At 42.6% G+C, this 17,272-nt stretch overlaps 1 protein-coding gene across 1 annotated transcript in view; it reads left to right on the top strand.

Annotated features, from left to right (window-relative positions):
- The window catches only part of ERICH1 (glutamate rich 1), a 99,186-nt gene that overhangs the window by 35,062 nt on the left and 46,852 nt on the right, over positions 1–17,272 (top strand). The window contains exon 3 of the mRNA XM_063114080.1: positions 9,230–9,364. Within this exon, the coding sequence (XP_062970150.1) occupies positions 9,230–9,364 (135 nt within the window). The remainder of the gene's footprint in view (positions 1–9,229; positions 9,365–17,272) is intronic.

Raw genomic sequence — 17,272 nt, 5'->3', positions numbered from 1 at the left:
ACGGGAGCTGCATCCCCAGGACAGAGGCAGTTCAGCCAGTGGGAATATAGCTTCAAAGCTGAAGACTTCCCGTTCTGCCCTGGGGTGGCGTTCTTGACCCATGTTCTTGAGGATTTTTACCCTGATTTTCCTTCTGCAGAAGAAACTGCTGTGCTCTGTGGCCACATATTTATGTAGATGTAATTACTTGAAACATCATGATGCCCAGGGAGAGGGAGAGCTGCCACCCGGATGCAGGATCTGCACCTGCTGTCCACTCTGGCAGGACTGGTGTTCCCTGCAGTAGCACATGCCAGTTACCCATGCGGGTAGGAAACAATGTTTTCTTTTTTTTCCTGAGAATAGTAAACTAAAGTATTTCATATTAAGGTCATCGTAGCCATGTTGTAGAATGGCATCCAGTGTGCAGGGAGCTTTGAACTGAAATTCAAGCACAGGGCACTTGTGCTTGGAACTTGGCAGCTGCCCAAACAGACGACCCCTGAGAGAACCTCCCTAGAATGACAAACCCACAGAGACAACCATAAGGTGATACTTTTTGCCTGCCAAATTGACCAAGGAATTTTCAAAAGTATGTATATTGCCTTGTCACTGAGAATTCAGGAAAATGAATACTCATAAATTGCTGGTAGAAAGGTCAGTTAGTGCAACCTTTCTGGAGAGTAGTTTTATAGCATATATTAAAATATTAAGGTTTTATGTCTTCGGCCCTGTGACTCCCCTCCACATGTTGAATTGACGTATATCCACTGCCTCTGAATGTTGGAGTGCCCCAGAACTCACTACTCACACTTCTCTTGTCCATCCCCATCCCCAGGGTATTTACCTTGTCTTAGGCTTCTGAGTCCACTTATGTATGTTCTTATGTATATGGATACATACTCATGACTGCCAAATTGAGCTCTTCAACCTGGGGATGTTTGCCCTGGGGCAGCTCATGAAGCGTGGTACACACAGCTGCCGGCCACTCTCCAAAGCACCTTCACACCTCCCTGTCCTTCTCCAGTGGCTCAGGCCCAAACCATCAGCCACCATCTCTGCTCTTTCTCAGACCCCATTTGTCACCATCAGCACATGACCTCTTCTCAAAGAAAACCCTGTTTTGCTGACTGCTGCATTTTCCTTGCATCTTAAGAGGAACGACTGTTCGAGCCGCTGAAGGCACAACCTTGCTAGCCCCATGACTTCCTTAAGGGATCAGGCGATGCCCTGTGAGATGCAGGAGGTGGCTGGGGAGACCAAAAGGGCAAAGATGGGGCAGAATACAATCCACTCCAAGTCTCCCTGAAATTACTCCACCCTCAAAGTCCTGGGGGTGACTGGAAGATTTGCATCTGGGTTGACAAGGGACAAAGGAACAGCAGCTTGCGGCACAGAGTAAGAATGGGATATGATGAGAAGGTGTTGCCTCAGGGGTTTGCAGAGCTGTGGAAGGTCTTGGGCCATCACAGGCCTGTAATTGGGAGTCTGAGCCAAGTTTTCTTCATTTTCCAAGAGGCTGTAGGACATAGCTGACATCGGGTTGCTGTCATAAGAGCTAAAAGAAATCTGAATACTAACAGTTGAAGTTGGGTAAATGAACCGTGCTGCATTCATAAGACGGAAGGCTGTTCAGCCATTAAAATCAGGCTATTAAAGATATGTGTGGATATTGCCAGTGCCCTTGATACAAGAGAAAAATATATTATAACCAGATGAGCAATTTGATGGCAATTTAGTTAAAAATATTCAACTGTATAGGACAAAATTAAACCAATTTTTAATAGTGGCTATCTTGGTGATGGAATGTGGGAAACTTTTACTCTCTTCATCAGTGACCATGCTTACTGTAACATTTTAAATGTTTGTGGTAGTTATTGTTGTCTTCTAAGGTACTAGACTGGAAAACCCAGAACTGGTTTTGTTAAAGTTGGCTTGAATAATCCCTGTGACCATCTTTAGCAAGCAGAGAAACAAAGTGTGGTGCATTCATTTAATAGGATGTTACAGGCTCCTTCAAGCAATGAGTTAGTCACATTCGTGACAATGCGAGGGGGAAAGCAGCATGCAGAACACACGGCCTTGAAGAGTCCCGTGTCCCCAGCCATGCTGTCGCTCTTTCACCTCTAAATGGACCACCTGCCCTTCAGGAAACCTGACGAGTAGGTTGAACCTGAGTTGCTTTGGGACGTGTTGCCTGTCACAGCAGTGGGTGTTTCCCTCCCCGCTTGGGAGGTGCTGTCCTGCACCTTCATGGCTGTGTGCAGCACCATAAGTATCTCGTTCACTTATTCTCTCCCTGTCCTTTCAGAAGATGAGGACTATCAGGCAGGGACCTTGACATGCTGCAAAAGAGCATTCAGTGACTTGCATGCGGGCCTGACCAGAGTCTGGGGGAGGGCTCAGTGAAGCACAGCTTCATGCAGAGATCAGGTACACCTCCTGGACTGGCTCCCTACGCTACAATAGCAAGGTTCTCCCAAATCTCATTCACTTGCGGTGCTGCTGTTCCACGTTCCTGGGGACTCCAGCTGAGTGTGGTTGTCACCATGGGCTGTGGGCCTCAATGGGCCGTGTTGTCAAGTCCTCGAGCAGTCCTGAAGGGTAGAGACATTTATTCTACAAATGGGGAAACTGAGGCTCTGGCCATGAGGCTGGTCAGGACAAGCCCTGACCCAGACGCAATTCCAGAGCATGCACTCATCTCAACCACTGGGCTGTGGTTTCCAGCCCAATATGATGCTCAGGTCCTGGATGTGTAGGCTCCAGCAGCTGAGCTAGAGCTGGGAATTCCCAGGAATCAGGGACTTTGTCCGTCACGGTGGTTTAGAAGCAGTACTGGGAATAGCAGAGCAGGCAGCGATTTATTCAGGAATCATATTGGATGATGACTGCCAATTGCAGAATGGGGTAAGGAACACCCCTTGCCAGCATTAAATTTACATTCCACTTTGGGACACCATAAAACTTGTGAATGAATAAATAACTTCAAATTTAAAAAATAAAACCATGGCCAGCACATAGTAGGGTGCACATATTTCCAGAGTGTCTGCTGAGAAAGAAACCATGCAGGTGGAGGAGGGGTCACAGAGGTGTATCTTGAATTGAATAACTACTGAGGGGAAATCAAGAGGTGAACCTACTGGATGAGCAAGAAACTAGAGAAGAGCATTCTCAACAGAGAAACAGCATGCACAGACCTTGCGCTCAGGGAGAGTGGTGTGCTACACTCAGTGCAATGCAATGTGGCTGGTGGGGAGAGGGTCAGGTGACAGTGAAACTCTCAGATTGTGATAGGACAGACCAGCCTGATCTTTTCACATGCTCATTAAGGTCAATCATTACTCATAGCTGTGCTGTCCAGCAGCCACTATCCGTAGGTGGCTATTTAAATCTAAATTTACTTAATTAAAATTAAAAATTCAGTTCTCCTGTTGTGCTAGCAATATTTCAAGAGTTTAGTGGCCACATGGGGTAGTGGCTAGGGTACTGCATGCACAGATAAAGACATTTCCTAAGTGACAGTACATTCTCCTGGAATGCTCCAATCTAGGTTCATGCCATCAAGCTGATATTATATAGTGGGGGCTGGGCAGTTAGTGGTTTGAAGATTATTTAATAAATATGTTGGGACCAACCACAGCTATCTGGGAAAAAATAAGTTGGAGCCACACTTTATCTGAAGCTCCTTTGGCTAAATTCCAAAAGGAGCCAGAATTCATATGTAAAATCATAAAGGTATTAAAAGAAAGCATGTGAGAACTTTTCTCCTGTAGAGTTTCATGCATAACCCAGAGATGTAAAAGAGAAGACTGTCAATTATACCTTATAAGATTTTTAATTGTGCATGGTAAAAAAAAATGCCAATAACAAAGGCAGAAAGCAAATAATGAACTTGAAAAGCTTTGCAACTCCTAGTGCTGGAAAAGGTTCATTTCCTTAATATACAAAAAGCTCGCATGTTAGTAAGAAAATGACAAATAGCTCAAAAGAGAAATGGGCAAAGAGGATAAGATCAATTAACAGAAAGTATATACAATTGCTTCTTTCTACATTAAGAAAAAAAGATGCTCAACCTCATTGATAATAAGAGAAACACTTTCTGTATGTCATGTGTTCATAGATCAAACATTTTTTGGCACCCTGGGTCAGGAATCGGGGGTGGTCAGGCCTGGCTGTTTGAAGCATTCATTCACACAGTTGTGATGAGCAGCCCTCAAGGACATCATCAGTTACAAGTGTACACACCTTGGACCCAACAGTTTACCTCCAGCAAATTTTCCTACTAACACATATGAGGGGATTGGTGTGCTCAGGGTTATTCATTATTCCGTTGTTCAAAATAGAGACTAGAAAAAGTCTAAATTTGCAGTGGCAGGAGATTGGTTAAATGAATTGTGGCACATTCATTTGCTGGAATTACAGGCAGTCATCAAAAGGGGTGGGAGCCTTCTTCGTGAACCATCTGAGTGAATGCCAGGACATGCCATTAGGTGAAAGAGCAAGAGGGAGTGAAAGCGTTTGCTACTGGATTCATTAAAAAAAGAAAAAGGAGAGGGAAAGGAGCAACGCGTGTGTATTTGTGTAGCACAAGTATCCCTGGAAGAATGCACAGCAAGTGATACCATTAGCTGCCTCCCGTGGGGGAAGCCAGGTGGCTGCGAGCAGAGGTGGGAGGGAGACTTATCATGTACATACTGTGTTTCCCTCAGCTGTGTGTTTGTAGTGCCTATTAAGTAAATCCAGGAATGAAATCTTTAAACAGGATCCCAGTAGTGATATTTTCATACCTCCAAAGCAGAAGAAATTTTACACCCTCAGATCCTTAAAGGAAACAATTATGAGAGTTTCAGCAAAAACAAGAGTAGACCTAGGGAGGAGCATGGGATATTGAGAAGAGCAGTGAGGTCGTGAATGAGTAGCAACTGTGGTGACGTAGTTGACTGTTGACCATAAGTAATCATTTTCGTATGTTTCCTGAAACTTGGAAGCTACTGTGGCCCTAACAAGAGAGCCTTATGGAGGGTTCTAAAGAGAATGGGAGGAATTAGAGATCGAGGTCATGAGGCAGAGAGAAGGGGGTGGAGAGAGAGGAGAGGAAGGAAGGAGGAAGAAGGGGATTGGCTTTGGTCAGGTGCGGAGGGGGGCCACCTCTGGTGACGGTTCTGGTCACAGCCTGTGGAACTCTCCTAATTTCTTTTGTTTTCATGGTGAAAGAGTTGCTGGGAGAGCAACAAGGGGATAGACATGGTTTGGGGGCAGCACCAAGGACAGGTAGAGATGCCTAGTCTGGCACTTGTGGTAGGCGCAGCCCAGAAGAGGAAGAGGGGTTGGTGTCAGCCAGTACTGGGGTTCCAGCAGGTGCACATTCAGGAAGGAAGGAGTGAGGCTCTGTGGATGCATGCAGAGGGTGACGGTAATGGAGAGTCACAGGTTGGGAGGAAGGATGAGGCCATGGGTGGAGGAAGTGGAAGGGGTAGGATTGGTGATTGTAGCTTCATATGAGATCAAAGGATTGAATCACGCTGGGATGTCAGTATTCTACAAAACAAATCCACCAACCAGAGCTGATCAAATAGCATCTCTGCTTGTACGTAGGGACTTCACACCTTGCCAGCTTTCCTCCTCTGTGTTTTCTAGGGATGTGAATGCTGTGACTTTTATCAGCAGGGAAGCAGGATTCCCACCTGCTTTCTCTGTGTCTCTAACTCTCATGCTGGGAGATGAAGGTTGCAGAGGAGCTGTGTTCCTCAATGCTGTATGCTGTTCATCCGGTGGAGAAGACGATGGAATGCAGATCAGGTGGCTGCTAGTCGCTCCACGAAGTGTGTCTGAGCTCTTCCTCACTTACACCTGGTCAAATAGTGCCATGTATCACTTGTGCAAGGGGTAAACGTCATCACAACAAACCATATTTTGCCCAGAATATGGGCAAAAGAATATAAAAAATCAGAACCAGAAGCTATTATAGATTACCTGGTTGCCTTAATTTGCAGGTGAGCAAGCTGAGGCCCCAGGTAATGTCCCACAACCATCTCTTGGCATCTTTGACGATGACAGTATTGTCATAGATAGCGTAAGAGCCCAGCACTAAGGTCAGTGTGTGGTTTCTTAGCAGACAGGAATTGTCTCCCTGGTGTCTTGTGTTTTGAATTCTCTTTCTCAGGTGTGTCATTGTTTTCCATTGAGTGAGTCGTCCCGTGCTCCACTTTCACAGTGCCTCCTATACTCATCCAGAAAATTAAGTGAACAGTGACACTTCTAAGTCCTGTTTAACTTTCTTATTAAGAAATATTTAGCTGATTAAAAGCTTCCAAAAGTATTCTCTGAAAAATGATCAAATGTTGATGTTGCCAACAGGGGATAGTATGCATGTTCCCATCTGCCCTTGATTCTAGCAGAGAAGGACATCAGAATTAATCAACTATGGTGAGTTACATTAACTTAACTGGAACTCTGGCATCTTAGCTTCAAGAAAATGAGATGTATTGGTGGCAGAGGAATTTGAAAATGTTTCAAGGTTTTTACATTTAATGTTTTTACCTTCAAATGTCTTGAAACCACACATTCTATTATATGTATTAGTGATTTTGTTGAATCTTTGAATTGTTGTTTTTAAAATAAAATGATCATTCTTCTGTGAAAGACCAGTTGGGATATGTGCTTGTGTTCATCACATACAAGAGCATCACTTTGCCATATTTTAAATGAAAATATGAAGATTAAAAAGATTAATACTACCCAATGTTGAAAAGAGTGTAGAAGGAAGCAGCCCTGTTGCAGTTGCCTTTCCAGATAGTGTACATGAAAAGCCAGCACAAGGCTGATGCCCTTCAGACCAGCAATGCCACTTCCAGGAATTTATCTAAACCAGGTTGCTAAGTGTGCAAAGGGATGTGTAGCAATATGGTCACAGCAACTGTTTGTAGTGATGATGGTTCAAAGTCAACCTCCATGGGCCAAATTTTGGAGAGTGGCTAAATTGGAATTAATTCACAGAAATAGAAAAAGCAATCTTAAAATTTGTTTGGAGCCACAAAAGACCCCATGTAGTGAAAGCAATCTTGAACAAAAAGAATAGAGTTGGAGGCATCACACTACCTGACTTCAAAATATGCTATAAAGCTATAGTAACCAAAACAGCATGGTATGGGCATAAAAACAGACAGATTGATCAGTGGAATAGAAGAGAGCACCCCAAAATAAACCCACACATTTACAGCCAACTGATTTTCAACAAAGGTGCCAAAAATACACAATGGGGAGAGGACAGTCTCTTCAACAAATGGTGCTGGGGAAACTGGATATCCACATGCAGAAGATTGAAACTAGTTCCCTGTCTCTCACCATTCATAAAACTCGACTCAAAATGGATCAAAAACCCAAATTTAAGACTTGAAACTATGACACTTCTAGAAGAAAACATAGGGGAAACACTACAGGAAATGGGAGTGGGCAGTGCTTTTTTGAGTGAGACTACAAAGGCACGGGAAACTAAAGCAAAAATACGTAAATGGGACTACACCAAACTAAAAGCTTCCATCAACAAAGTGAAGAGACAACATACAGAAGAGGAGAAAGTGTTTGCAAATTACACATCAGACAAGGGGCTAATACCCAGAATATATAAGGAACTCAAACAACTCAGTAGCAAAAAAACAAATAACCCAATTTAAAAACTGGGCAAAGGACCTAAGCAGACATTTCTCAAAAGAAGACATACAAATGGCCAACAAGCACATGAAAAAAATGCTCAAGTCACTGACCATCAGGGAAATGCAAATTAAAACCACAATTAGATATCATCTCACTCCAGTTAGAATGGTTATTATCAACAAGACAAAAAATAACAAATGCTGGTGAGGATGAAGAGAAAAAGGACCTCTCCTACATTTTTGGTGAGAATGTAAATTGGTGCAGCAACTATGGAAAACAGTATGGAGGTTCCTCAGAGAACTAAAAATATATCTACCTTACAACCCAGCTATCCCACTACTGAAATGAAATTAATATATCAAAAAGACTCCTGCACTCCCATGTTCACAGCAGCATTATTCACAATAGCCAAGAGATGGAATCAGCCTAATGTCCATCAATGGATGAGTGGATAAAAAAAATCTGTGGTACAAATACACAATGGAATACTACTCAGCTATAAAAAAAAAAATGATATCCTATCATTTGCAGCATCTTATGTTAAGTGAAGTAAGTTAGGCACAAAGAGACAAATACTGCACGATCTCACTCATAAGTGGAATATATCTATTTTTTAAAAAGTGGTTCTCATAGAAGTAGAGAGTAGAATAATGGTTACCAGAGGCCAACTGTAGGGGTGGGGTGGGGAGGGGGCAGGAAGAGGAGAAGTGGTGGACGAATGGGTACAAAACTGTGCTATCTACCCTAAGTAAATCATTGTGCAGTATATGCATGTATTGTGTACCCCACAAATATGTACAAGTTAAGTGTTAAGATATCTTGAATAAATAATAAATAAAATATACATGTGATGTGTAGAAAATACAAAAAAAAAGCTTTATGCCTTATTTAAAAAAATTTGTAATTTATTCATAGCATGGAATAAAAGAACCATTAAAAGAGTAGGAGAATTTAAATATATTGTAATATGTTATTTTATTATACTCACTTTTGAATATTATACATTTAAGTTGCAAAAGTATAATCTGTATAAATGTATAATGATAAAATGCATGGCATGATCCCACGAGGATATAGATGTTTGTGTCTGTGTGTGCGTCTGTGTATGTGTGTCTGTGTGTCTCTGTGTTTGTGTGTGTATGCACAATGTATATATGTGGTTAGAACACATGGAGAAAAAGTTTCAGAGATAATGCACCTAAATGTTAAAAGATTTATGGTGTGATAATGAAAGGTATGTTATGTGGACTATTTGTATTTTCTGCTTCATACTCATGAATTAGTTATGTTTTTATATCATATTATGAAGGCCCAGAAGTTTACATAATAAGTAACTTAATATGAATTTAAATGATCCTAGGTGGTTTCTCTTTCCTGGTTGGATGCAGGAGAGCTGACTCGCTCTTCTGGCAGAACACTTGGCACATTGAAATCAGCATTTACAATAGTGGTCAGGCTCTATTAAGCTATTTGATTTCATGTCCTCAGTGAGTTTAGTTGGAGAAATGATGCTGATGTAGTCAGGGCAAATCGATGTCTGGTTACATTATGTAATGTTTACCAGTTCATGTTATTTTCCTGTTTTACTTTACAGATGGTGACACTAAAATCCAGTCTGAAAGACGGCTGTACACCGTAAGTTTACCCCCTGAGGGGTATATTCCCTTTTTGCCAGATCCAGACAGCTGTATGAATTCTGAAAACGCCTCCAGTGGTGATGATGCAGAAGGTAAAAAGTTGGGGTGGAAGGGAAGGTGAACATCTTTGCAGATAAATCATTATTTTCCAATTTCCCAGTATTATAAATTAACTTTATTTAAATTTATAATTAGGGAAAATGGGTAAGCTTATGACTAACCACACGGTATTCTGTTACGTATTTTACAGCCATAAAAATAATTCTTAAAAAACTTACAATTACAGGAAAAATACTTAGGATGAGGGAGATTTAAAGTTGGAATATAATGATAGCCGTATTTGTTAATGCATTAGAAGAAGTCTAGAATTAAATATATCAAAATGTTAACAACACTTGTCTTGGTTTTGTAGAACAGTTTTTCTCTTGATTTTTTTAAGTCCTTCAAAATGTCTGAGATTGTATATCAATTTACATTCAAGGAAATAACCAATTTTGTATCTGTTTTGGGAAAAAAATCGAATTGTTATAATTGCTTTTGTTGTCGAATATCTAATGAATGAAAGAAGATGAAGTTTTCCAATACTCAATACAGTTTAGTTTACTGTGCGGGTGGAAGTGCTGAGGGGGTATACATTCCATTTTTACCTCAGAAAGTGAAATGGTGGTTTTTCCCCTTTAAATTGACCATTTGAAAAGAAAACTTCCTTAAGAGAAATTTAGAATTTCCAAATAAAAATTTTCCCCAGAGAATTTTTAGGAAGTATAAACTTAGAAACTCTATACTATAAACCTTAATTAATTTGAATATCAAGAAAATGTGTTTTTCTAGTACATTGACCTTTTTTCCTTCCTAATTAGATGATCAGAAACCATAAAACCAGAAATGGGAAAACTAAGGAATAATGTATTCATCTTTTCAAGCCCTGTTGAAAATTTTTGAAATACAATTATTAGATAGATAAATTATTTAACTAGAAAATGTAACTGTTCTTAAGATAAATTTCTTTGGTGAATATACTTCATGGTGTACTTAATACATTTAATAAGATAGTATGTTGGGTTTGTTCATATGCTGTTTATGCAGTTGGTTCTCATTCACATGTCCTGTTATCAAGTTAGCGCATCCACTTGCTATTGTATACAGTTGGCTTTCACTCACATGCTGTTGTGTAGTTAGCTCTCATTTATACGCTGTTATATACAGTTGGCACTTATTCATGTGCTGTCGTATACAGTTGGCTCTCACAGGCTCCTGTAGACAGTTGGCACTTACACTGTTGTATACAGTTGATTCTCATTCATATGCTGTCTTACTCAGTTGGCTCTCACTGTCATACTCCAGTGTGCTGTCATTCACACACTGTTGTACACAGTTGGCTCTCACACCCAATTGTATGTAGTTGGCTCTTCTGATGATGCTCTCAGGACAGGCCTGTGCTGGGGATCCCAGCTGAGAAAGCCTCACTATGCCATGAGCCAACTCCACTTCCCAAGCTGGTTATATGGAGATTAAGCTAGAGCAGTGTTCTTAAAGGAAATGGAAAGTTATTTGTGCAAGTAGACAACATTTCTGCTACAAAAGCTATTTCTTGAGGACTCTGTATCCCTGAACCCGAGTACTTGCTCTTTTTCCATTGCCTCCTCCTCCAGGCAGGCAGTTGGGATGGTGCCAGTGACTGCTCAACAGTGGTGAGCTACTTAGGCCAAGACCAGTTTCTTAAAAAGAAGAGAAAAGGGAAAGCGAGTAATTAGGATTTATTCCACTGAAATTACAATGGTAACCCTGCTGATTCAATGTAACTTTGATTACATTATTATAAGTTACGTTCTTGTGAGTTTTTTGTTGGACACGGTCCTTAGGTTTATTCATTTTCGTGTCTGCTGCCCGGTTGGTGGGAGCGGCAAATGTGTTCTTGTCTCTATTTGGAGGCCATGACCATGGAAGTGTTATAGGCGTTGGGAGAAATCACCCATGGAGACCGATATGGAAGAGGAAAAAAACTTTATTGCCGGCTGCCGGGAAGCCACCAGCCCAATTCAGAGCGCGGCGGCGAGCTATTTTTACTTTCGGTTTTTAAAGCTGCAAGCGTGGCAACCTGGTCGCCTGATTACCGTGCTAGGAGTTATTAGCCAATGCAAGCAAGCCAGCCGTACATAAGCTAATTTTGCGGTTAGCATGGCTCCTCCCAGCCCCTCCCACATTTTTCCGCCAGGGTTTTTCCCCCCGCCTGAGTTTATACAAAATGGAGGGGTTATTTTAAATGGTGTCAGTCCTGCTCTCAGAAAAAGGACATTACTTCAGAGGCAGTGTTGTGCACAGTGGTTGGTGGCTGTTGCCAGGAGGGCCAGGAACATGGGGTGTGGCTGCAGGTGGGTGCCCTTTGTCCAGTGACTCCCTGAGACCTATATGGTTTAGAGCCACTTCTGAGTCCCTCCACCTCATTCTGTTGCTTCCATCTCTATGTGCTTCTCTGCTCCACCCTGGCACTGTCCCTGTGTTGGCTACCTCCCCCAACCATCCCACTGCAACACCCTTGCTGGTTGGGGACTGAATGCTCATCTCTGCTTTAAGCAGCGGCTCCTGCAAGAGGCTCTCCTGGTTCTATTTATTGAATCAGCGCAACCAGAAACACTGACCCTGTCTGTTTATTTAAATATATACTTTTCCATTATAAATCCCATGAAGCAGGACATTTAAGGGCCTTTGAAATGATAAAGTTGAAGAAAAAGTATTCATCACCACTTTTTACTTGTGTTTCCTATGTCTGGGCTCTGAGATGAAAGAATATTCAGAGAAAGCCCCAAGCAGCATTTTACCAGGCTGGGGTGGGCTTCTGGAAAGCCCGCATTCCTGGGGGACCCGAGCATGTCTGTTGGGAGCCAGAAGTGTGGGGAAGCAGACTCAGGATGTCCACTATCTCTCTGACCACCTCTAAGGGTGGGTGTGGGAACAGGGGTAGAAGCATGGAAAGGGTCAGAAGGAAGAGTTTTTGAATCTTTTCAATTGCAATATTAAGCAAAGACAACCTGAGAACTGAAGCTGGAAAGGAAGAAAAGGTCAGACTGTTATTGTTTTTCAAAGAATCACTTCCTGTTGTGGACTTTCATTTTGAATACCAAGGACCCACAGATCAATTAAATAGTAACTTCTGGAAAACTGCAGGAGGGGAAGACTCATTCATTGTTGCCTTTGCTACCCCTGTGCCCATCAGTATGCTAGCTGCTTCCCTCACGTTTGCATTTAGGATGGGGCACAACCCTAATCTATAGTCGTGTGAGTGACTCAGGTCAGTTGCCCACAGGTGGGCAGCAAAGCTGGTGTTTACGCCTGAGTGTGGCCTCCTCAAGGTAGCTCCTGGCCTCTGAGACTCAGCTCCTCATCACCTCCAGGAAGCTGTCTGTGAACCCCTAGTCTGGGCCACCCCATGACCACACCTGCCATTTGTCCTGTCTTGGGCTCTATCAGCCCTGAGCTCCAATAGGCCAGGACTGTGTCCTATGTCATACCGTCCTCAGTACCTGACCCAGTGCCTTGGGAAAAGTTGAAATCCAATGCTTCTTAACTGTGTCACTTAGTTTGTCCTAGGGCCTGTGTATATTTGTTATAAAGACAGAGCATGCCCAGAAATCAAGACAGAGAGACATAAATATCAGTTATTCATCTCATTCTCTGCCCTGTCTTTGTTTCATTCTTTGCATAATCTCTGAATATAAGAAATGAAAACTCTAAATTCTTCTAAGCTTACAATTTGTTGGGAACAGGTAGAAGAGAGTTATAGGTATTTAGTTTGTATCTAAATACCACTCTGAAATGGCATAATGTCAGACTTTGTCCCAGGACCTCTCCCCCCGGGACCGATGAATTTAATGGCATGGCACAGCACTAAAGAGGCATGTGCTCCTTCCCTCCTTCCACATGGCACATGCCTTCCTCTTCTCGCTGACGTGGTGTTGTGTGTTGTTCCCAAGAAGCCGGTAAACCTTTGGCCTGTTGCTGATAGAACGATCCACTATAGATAATGTCAAAAGAAAGCCATCCTTTTTGGAAAATTTTCCATGGAAATGCTAAACAACCTTATTTAGCATGTTAGCTCACTTATCTGGCAGGAACACTGTTCTTCTCACTGTCTTTACTCATCTGTAGGAGTGCTGCCCGATGTGACGTTATTGTGTAATCTATTACAGTCATGTTGAAATTCCTTGGGGCGGCTGGGATAATCAGTAATGTTTGTCCTCAGAATATACCGAATCATAGGCATCTCCTACATGAATCACATTGCAGGATTCAGAGGCTTCAGGTGCCTGTAGTGGAGACGCTTAACAGATAGGAACTGCTCATGACAGAGCCCCACACCCTCCACACAGACACAGCAGCTTGTCCCTGAGCTGCTGGGCAAGAAACAAGTTGAGCCATTTAATTTTCAGAAGAAAATACCCAAAGTGTCCCCAACATGCTTTTTTCCCACAGGTTTTTAAATGGTACACACTGGTTAGCAACTTGTATGTTGGTGAGCTGCCAAGCTTCCGTCAAATGTCCACCTGGGCTAGAGATAAGAGATGTGGAGTGGCCACCAAGGTTTGAGAGTCTAGTTCAAGGAAAACACTAACCATTCAGTCCATTAAGTTGTGGAAATGCTTACTTTATATCAACTCAGATCATAGGAAAGTTATGTACCTGGTTTATATGACTGTGCCTCTCTATAAAAATATCGTCTCAGAATTTCATTTTTATGTTCCTCTTTTATTACAGATTAATCAAAGATATGGAGACTATTTAGGTGTTATTTTTTTCTTTTTTGATTGTTTTTGTAAAACTATAGTTTAAAATCTTGTCATTTACTGTGGAGTTACTAATGTTTATATAAAAATACTGGTGAAATATTCCCTTTAGAGTTGAGTGCTACAAAAGTGTGTTGGTTCATATGAACGGGTATACTTCTTCTTACTGGATAAAAGAGATGTTACTCGATACCCTTTTTGCTTGGCTGCCAGGAAACTCGAATTCCGGTTTTTTATTGTTTTTATTCCATTGTAATTGTTTTACAGGACCTGCATTTTCTTATAGTTACCTTTCCCAAACCTCTCAATTGCTAAACTTATTCTTTTTAGATTAAGTACTTAAAACATTGAGTTTTCTGAGCTACATCATACCATTTTTTGAAGTTCACAGAGTAATCACAGTTGAACAACTAATTCATTTTATTATGTGCCTTTTAAGTGTTTGTGTTGGGCAGTGTGCTTAGGCTGTGGGAATATGAAGATGGCAGAGTACCTGTCAGGAACGCATCCTGATAGGAGACTCCTGTGTGAGTGAAACAGAGTAAGGCTAGGCCTGTGAACCAAACTGACTCCATTTTCCCTGCAGAGGACAAAGTGTTACTTTTCCACTCCTCAGTCATGAGACTCCCAGGGCAAATGGTTAACCCATGGGCTGTCCTGACAAAAATAGACTGAGATAACAGAGGAAACATATTTACTGAGTTGCAAAACCCCTCCCCAAGGCTTGTTTTACCATAATTGTAAAAGTTACAGATTAACCTTAAGACCCCTTTAGGAATTCCCACCTGTGCACAAAGCATCAAGGTGACTGCTACAGTGAGCCTCCTGGGGTGACAGTGTAGAACATCACTGCCATCTTGGACCTACTGAGCATGCACCCATGACGCAACCATGAAGAACAGAATGGACCACCTCCAGTGACACTGGCCTGTACTCCTTAACTCCTTTCCCTATGAAAGACTCTGAACAGCTCCCCTTGGGGAGCTAGCCTTACTGTCACTACCCACCTCATGCATAAGTCTATCTCCTCTTTTAATAAAGTGTTTCTTGCTTTACTGCTGGGTACATTGTTCATTTCTATGACTTTGGAATCCGATAGCCTAATTTACTCACTGGCAAAAATTGGAAAGCTCTGGGCATCAGAGAAGACTCTAGCTGAAAGAGGAAAGTGGCCACTGGTACTATTTTTTGCTCACATGTCTCTGCTGCTGGTAGATGTCTCCTGGAGTTCCTGGCCTAAATTCTGACAAGGCAATGCTTTATTCTCTTTACCTTTCTCTGATTTTCTGAGCCCTCTTCTACTGTTTGGATTGTATCCACTACTATGTAGGTGCACCCTGGAGGGCTCCTGGCTGTGCTTTGTTTCTCTGATTTAAATCTAGTCGATACTTTTCTTCTTTATGCCAACAACAGTGGGGAGAACTGCTTTTATCAGTTACTGTCAGTGGAATAGGTTGGCCCCACCAACTGGGGACTAAGATAAACTGGCAGCCACTGCTCCTCTTTTCTCTTTGTTTGTTTGCTTGGTTAGACATTTAGTTGAGTAGTGTTAATCTGAATAAACCTTCCAATCCTTGCACTAACTTTTGGACTTCAGGTCATTTGTTTACTGCAAGAAGGCAAGCTGAGCCTGGTCTGTTGGAAACATGAGCAGTCATGATGGAGGTTGCTAGGTTGTCTGAAGAATAAGTCATAGCACCAAGGAAGCGCAGAGGGGAACTGGGAGTTCAGCGTGCTGAGGAAGGGAGACAATGGGCGTGTGGAGCTGGGATCCAAGCAGGAGTCGGCTAGCAGGTGGGGGAGGAACTGCTGGGGCTCACAGGGGAAGGGTCAAGGCAGTCACAATGTGTTGAGGAGGACAAGTGGCTTGTGCTAGGCAGGTGAGACTTAGCAGGACTTGGGGGCAGGTGGATGGGGGTGAGAAACTTTGGACCAAAGTTTCAAGGACTTTGGACCAAGAGGGTTTGTCCTGCAGCTGTGTGAGCTGCTCCCCATTGTAAGTCCAGAGAGCAGCACAACCACATTTGTGTTCCAGATTTGGTCACTCTGGGGCTGTGTGAGTGAGGGAGGTGACCCCAGCTGTGGTGAGTGATGGAGGGACAAAGAACTGGTATGCCAGTAACACTGAAGGAGGGAGTCTGGAGAGGCTCCATAGCTGGCCTCAACTCACCCTGTTCTCTTACCGTGTTCTTGACTTCTCCACAGGAAAGAATTCAAGAGAAGAGTCAAACAGTAGAAAATGAGAACAGGTTTAAAGTAAGAATATAGTGAGCCAAGGGCTGGCTGATACCACATTATGCTAATGTGGAAACTATGCAACCAGGGTGGAGAATTGCAGCCTTGCAAAAAAACAAAAGTGTTTCGGTTTAAGTCAGGAGGCTTGTCGTAAAGGGAAGGGGGGAGGGGTTTAATGCTGGAGTGGAAGACAAGGCTGGCAGCTATTTTGTGCTTATTGTGTGCACAATGGCACTGGTCACATCCCACACCTCAGCCTGCAATGCGTGGGTTGGCCCCGGGAAAGTGAGCAACGACCCCTTCTCCTATTGGGATTCCACTTTTATAGTTTCGCTATCTAATACATATTCAGGCTATCTAATAAACATTCAACTAAGGGAATGGTTCCCAGTTATGTAACATAGTCTTGCACCTGCTCAGTTGGTCTCCTTTTAGGGCATGTTCATTGGTCAAATTCTATTACATGCACCAAACATATTCAAAAATATTCTGTGCTCTTTAGAGCCTCTAGTGGAAGGTCATTCAAAGGATAAATTCCACTTTACTGAGTATGCTTGGCTATTAGGATTATATAACTCCTTTCTACTGAGCATTCCCAACCACTGCATTTGTGTAAGTCAGCCCCCTGAGGTCTCAATTTCCTCATGTTGCTGCTGAAAATAGGTCCAATAAGCATTAGTAATTCTCCTCTATGGGAAGGCCTAGAGAAGGGGCTTGAGACCTTAGGGAATGGCTTGAAACTCAGAGGTGTGTCCAGAAACCTGAACCCCCTTGAAACTGAATACCTCCTATCTCAAAGGTGTCCCAGAGACCGAGTAACAGCTTTGGGGATGTTTTACCCATGTGAGGTACAGGGAGATGCACTGGGGTGACACCAGGGTGTCCGCCTCTCATGTGTGGACAAGGTGGTCACACGATTTCTCAGAGTGTTTCTCCTGTGTTGGGGTGGCTGGTTCTGACTTTGAGGTGAAGGTCACCATGTGG

The sequence above is a fragment of the Cynocephalus volans genome, chromosome 1 (assembly GCF_027409185.1).
Source record: "Cynocephalus volans isolate mCynVol1 chromosome 1, mCynVol1.pri, whole genome shotgun sequence".
In the NCBI taxonomy this organism is placed as follows: Eukaryota; Metazoa; Chordata; class Mammalia; order Dermoptera; family Cynocephalidae; genus Cynocephalus; species Cynocephalus volans.
The sequence above is the reverse complement of the archived record's forward strand: the minus strand, read 5'-3'. Positions and strand labels throughout refer to the sequence as shown.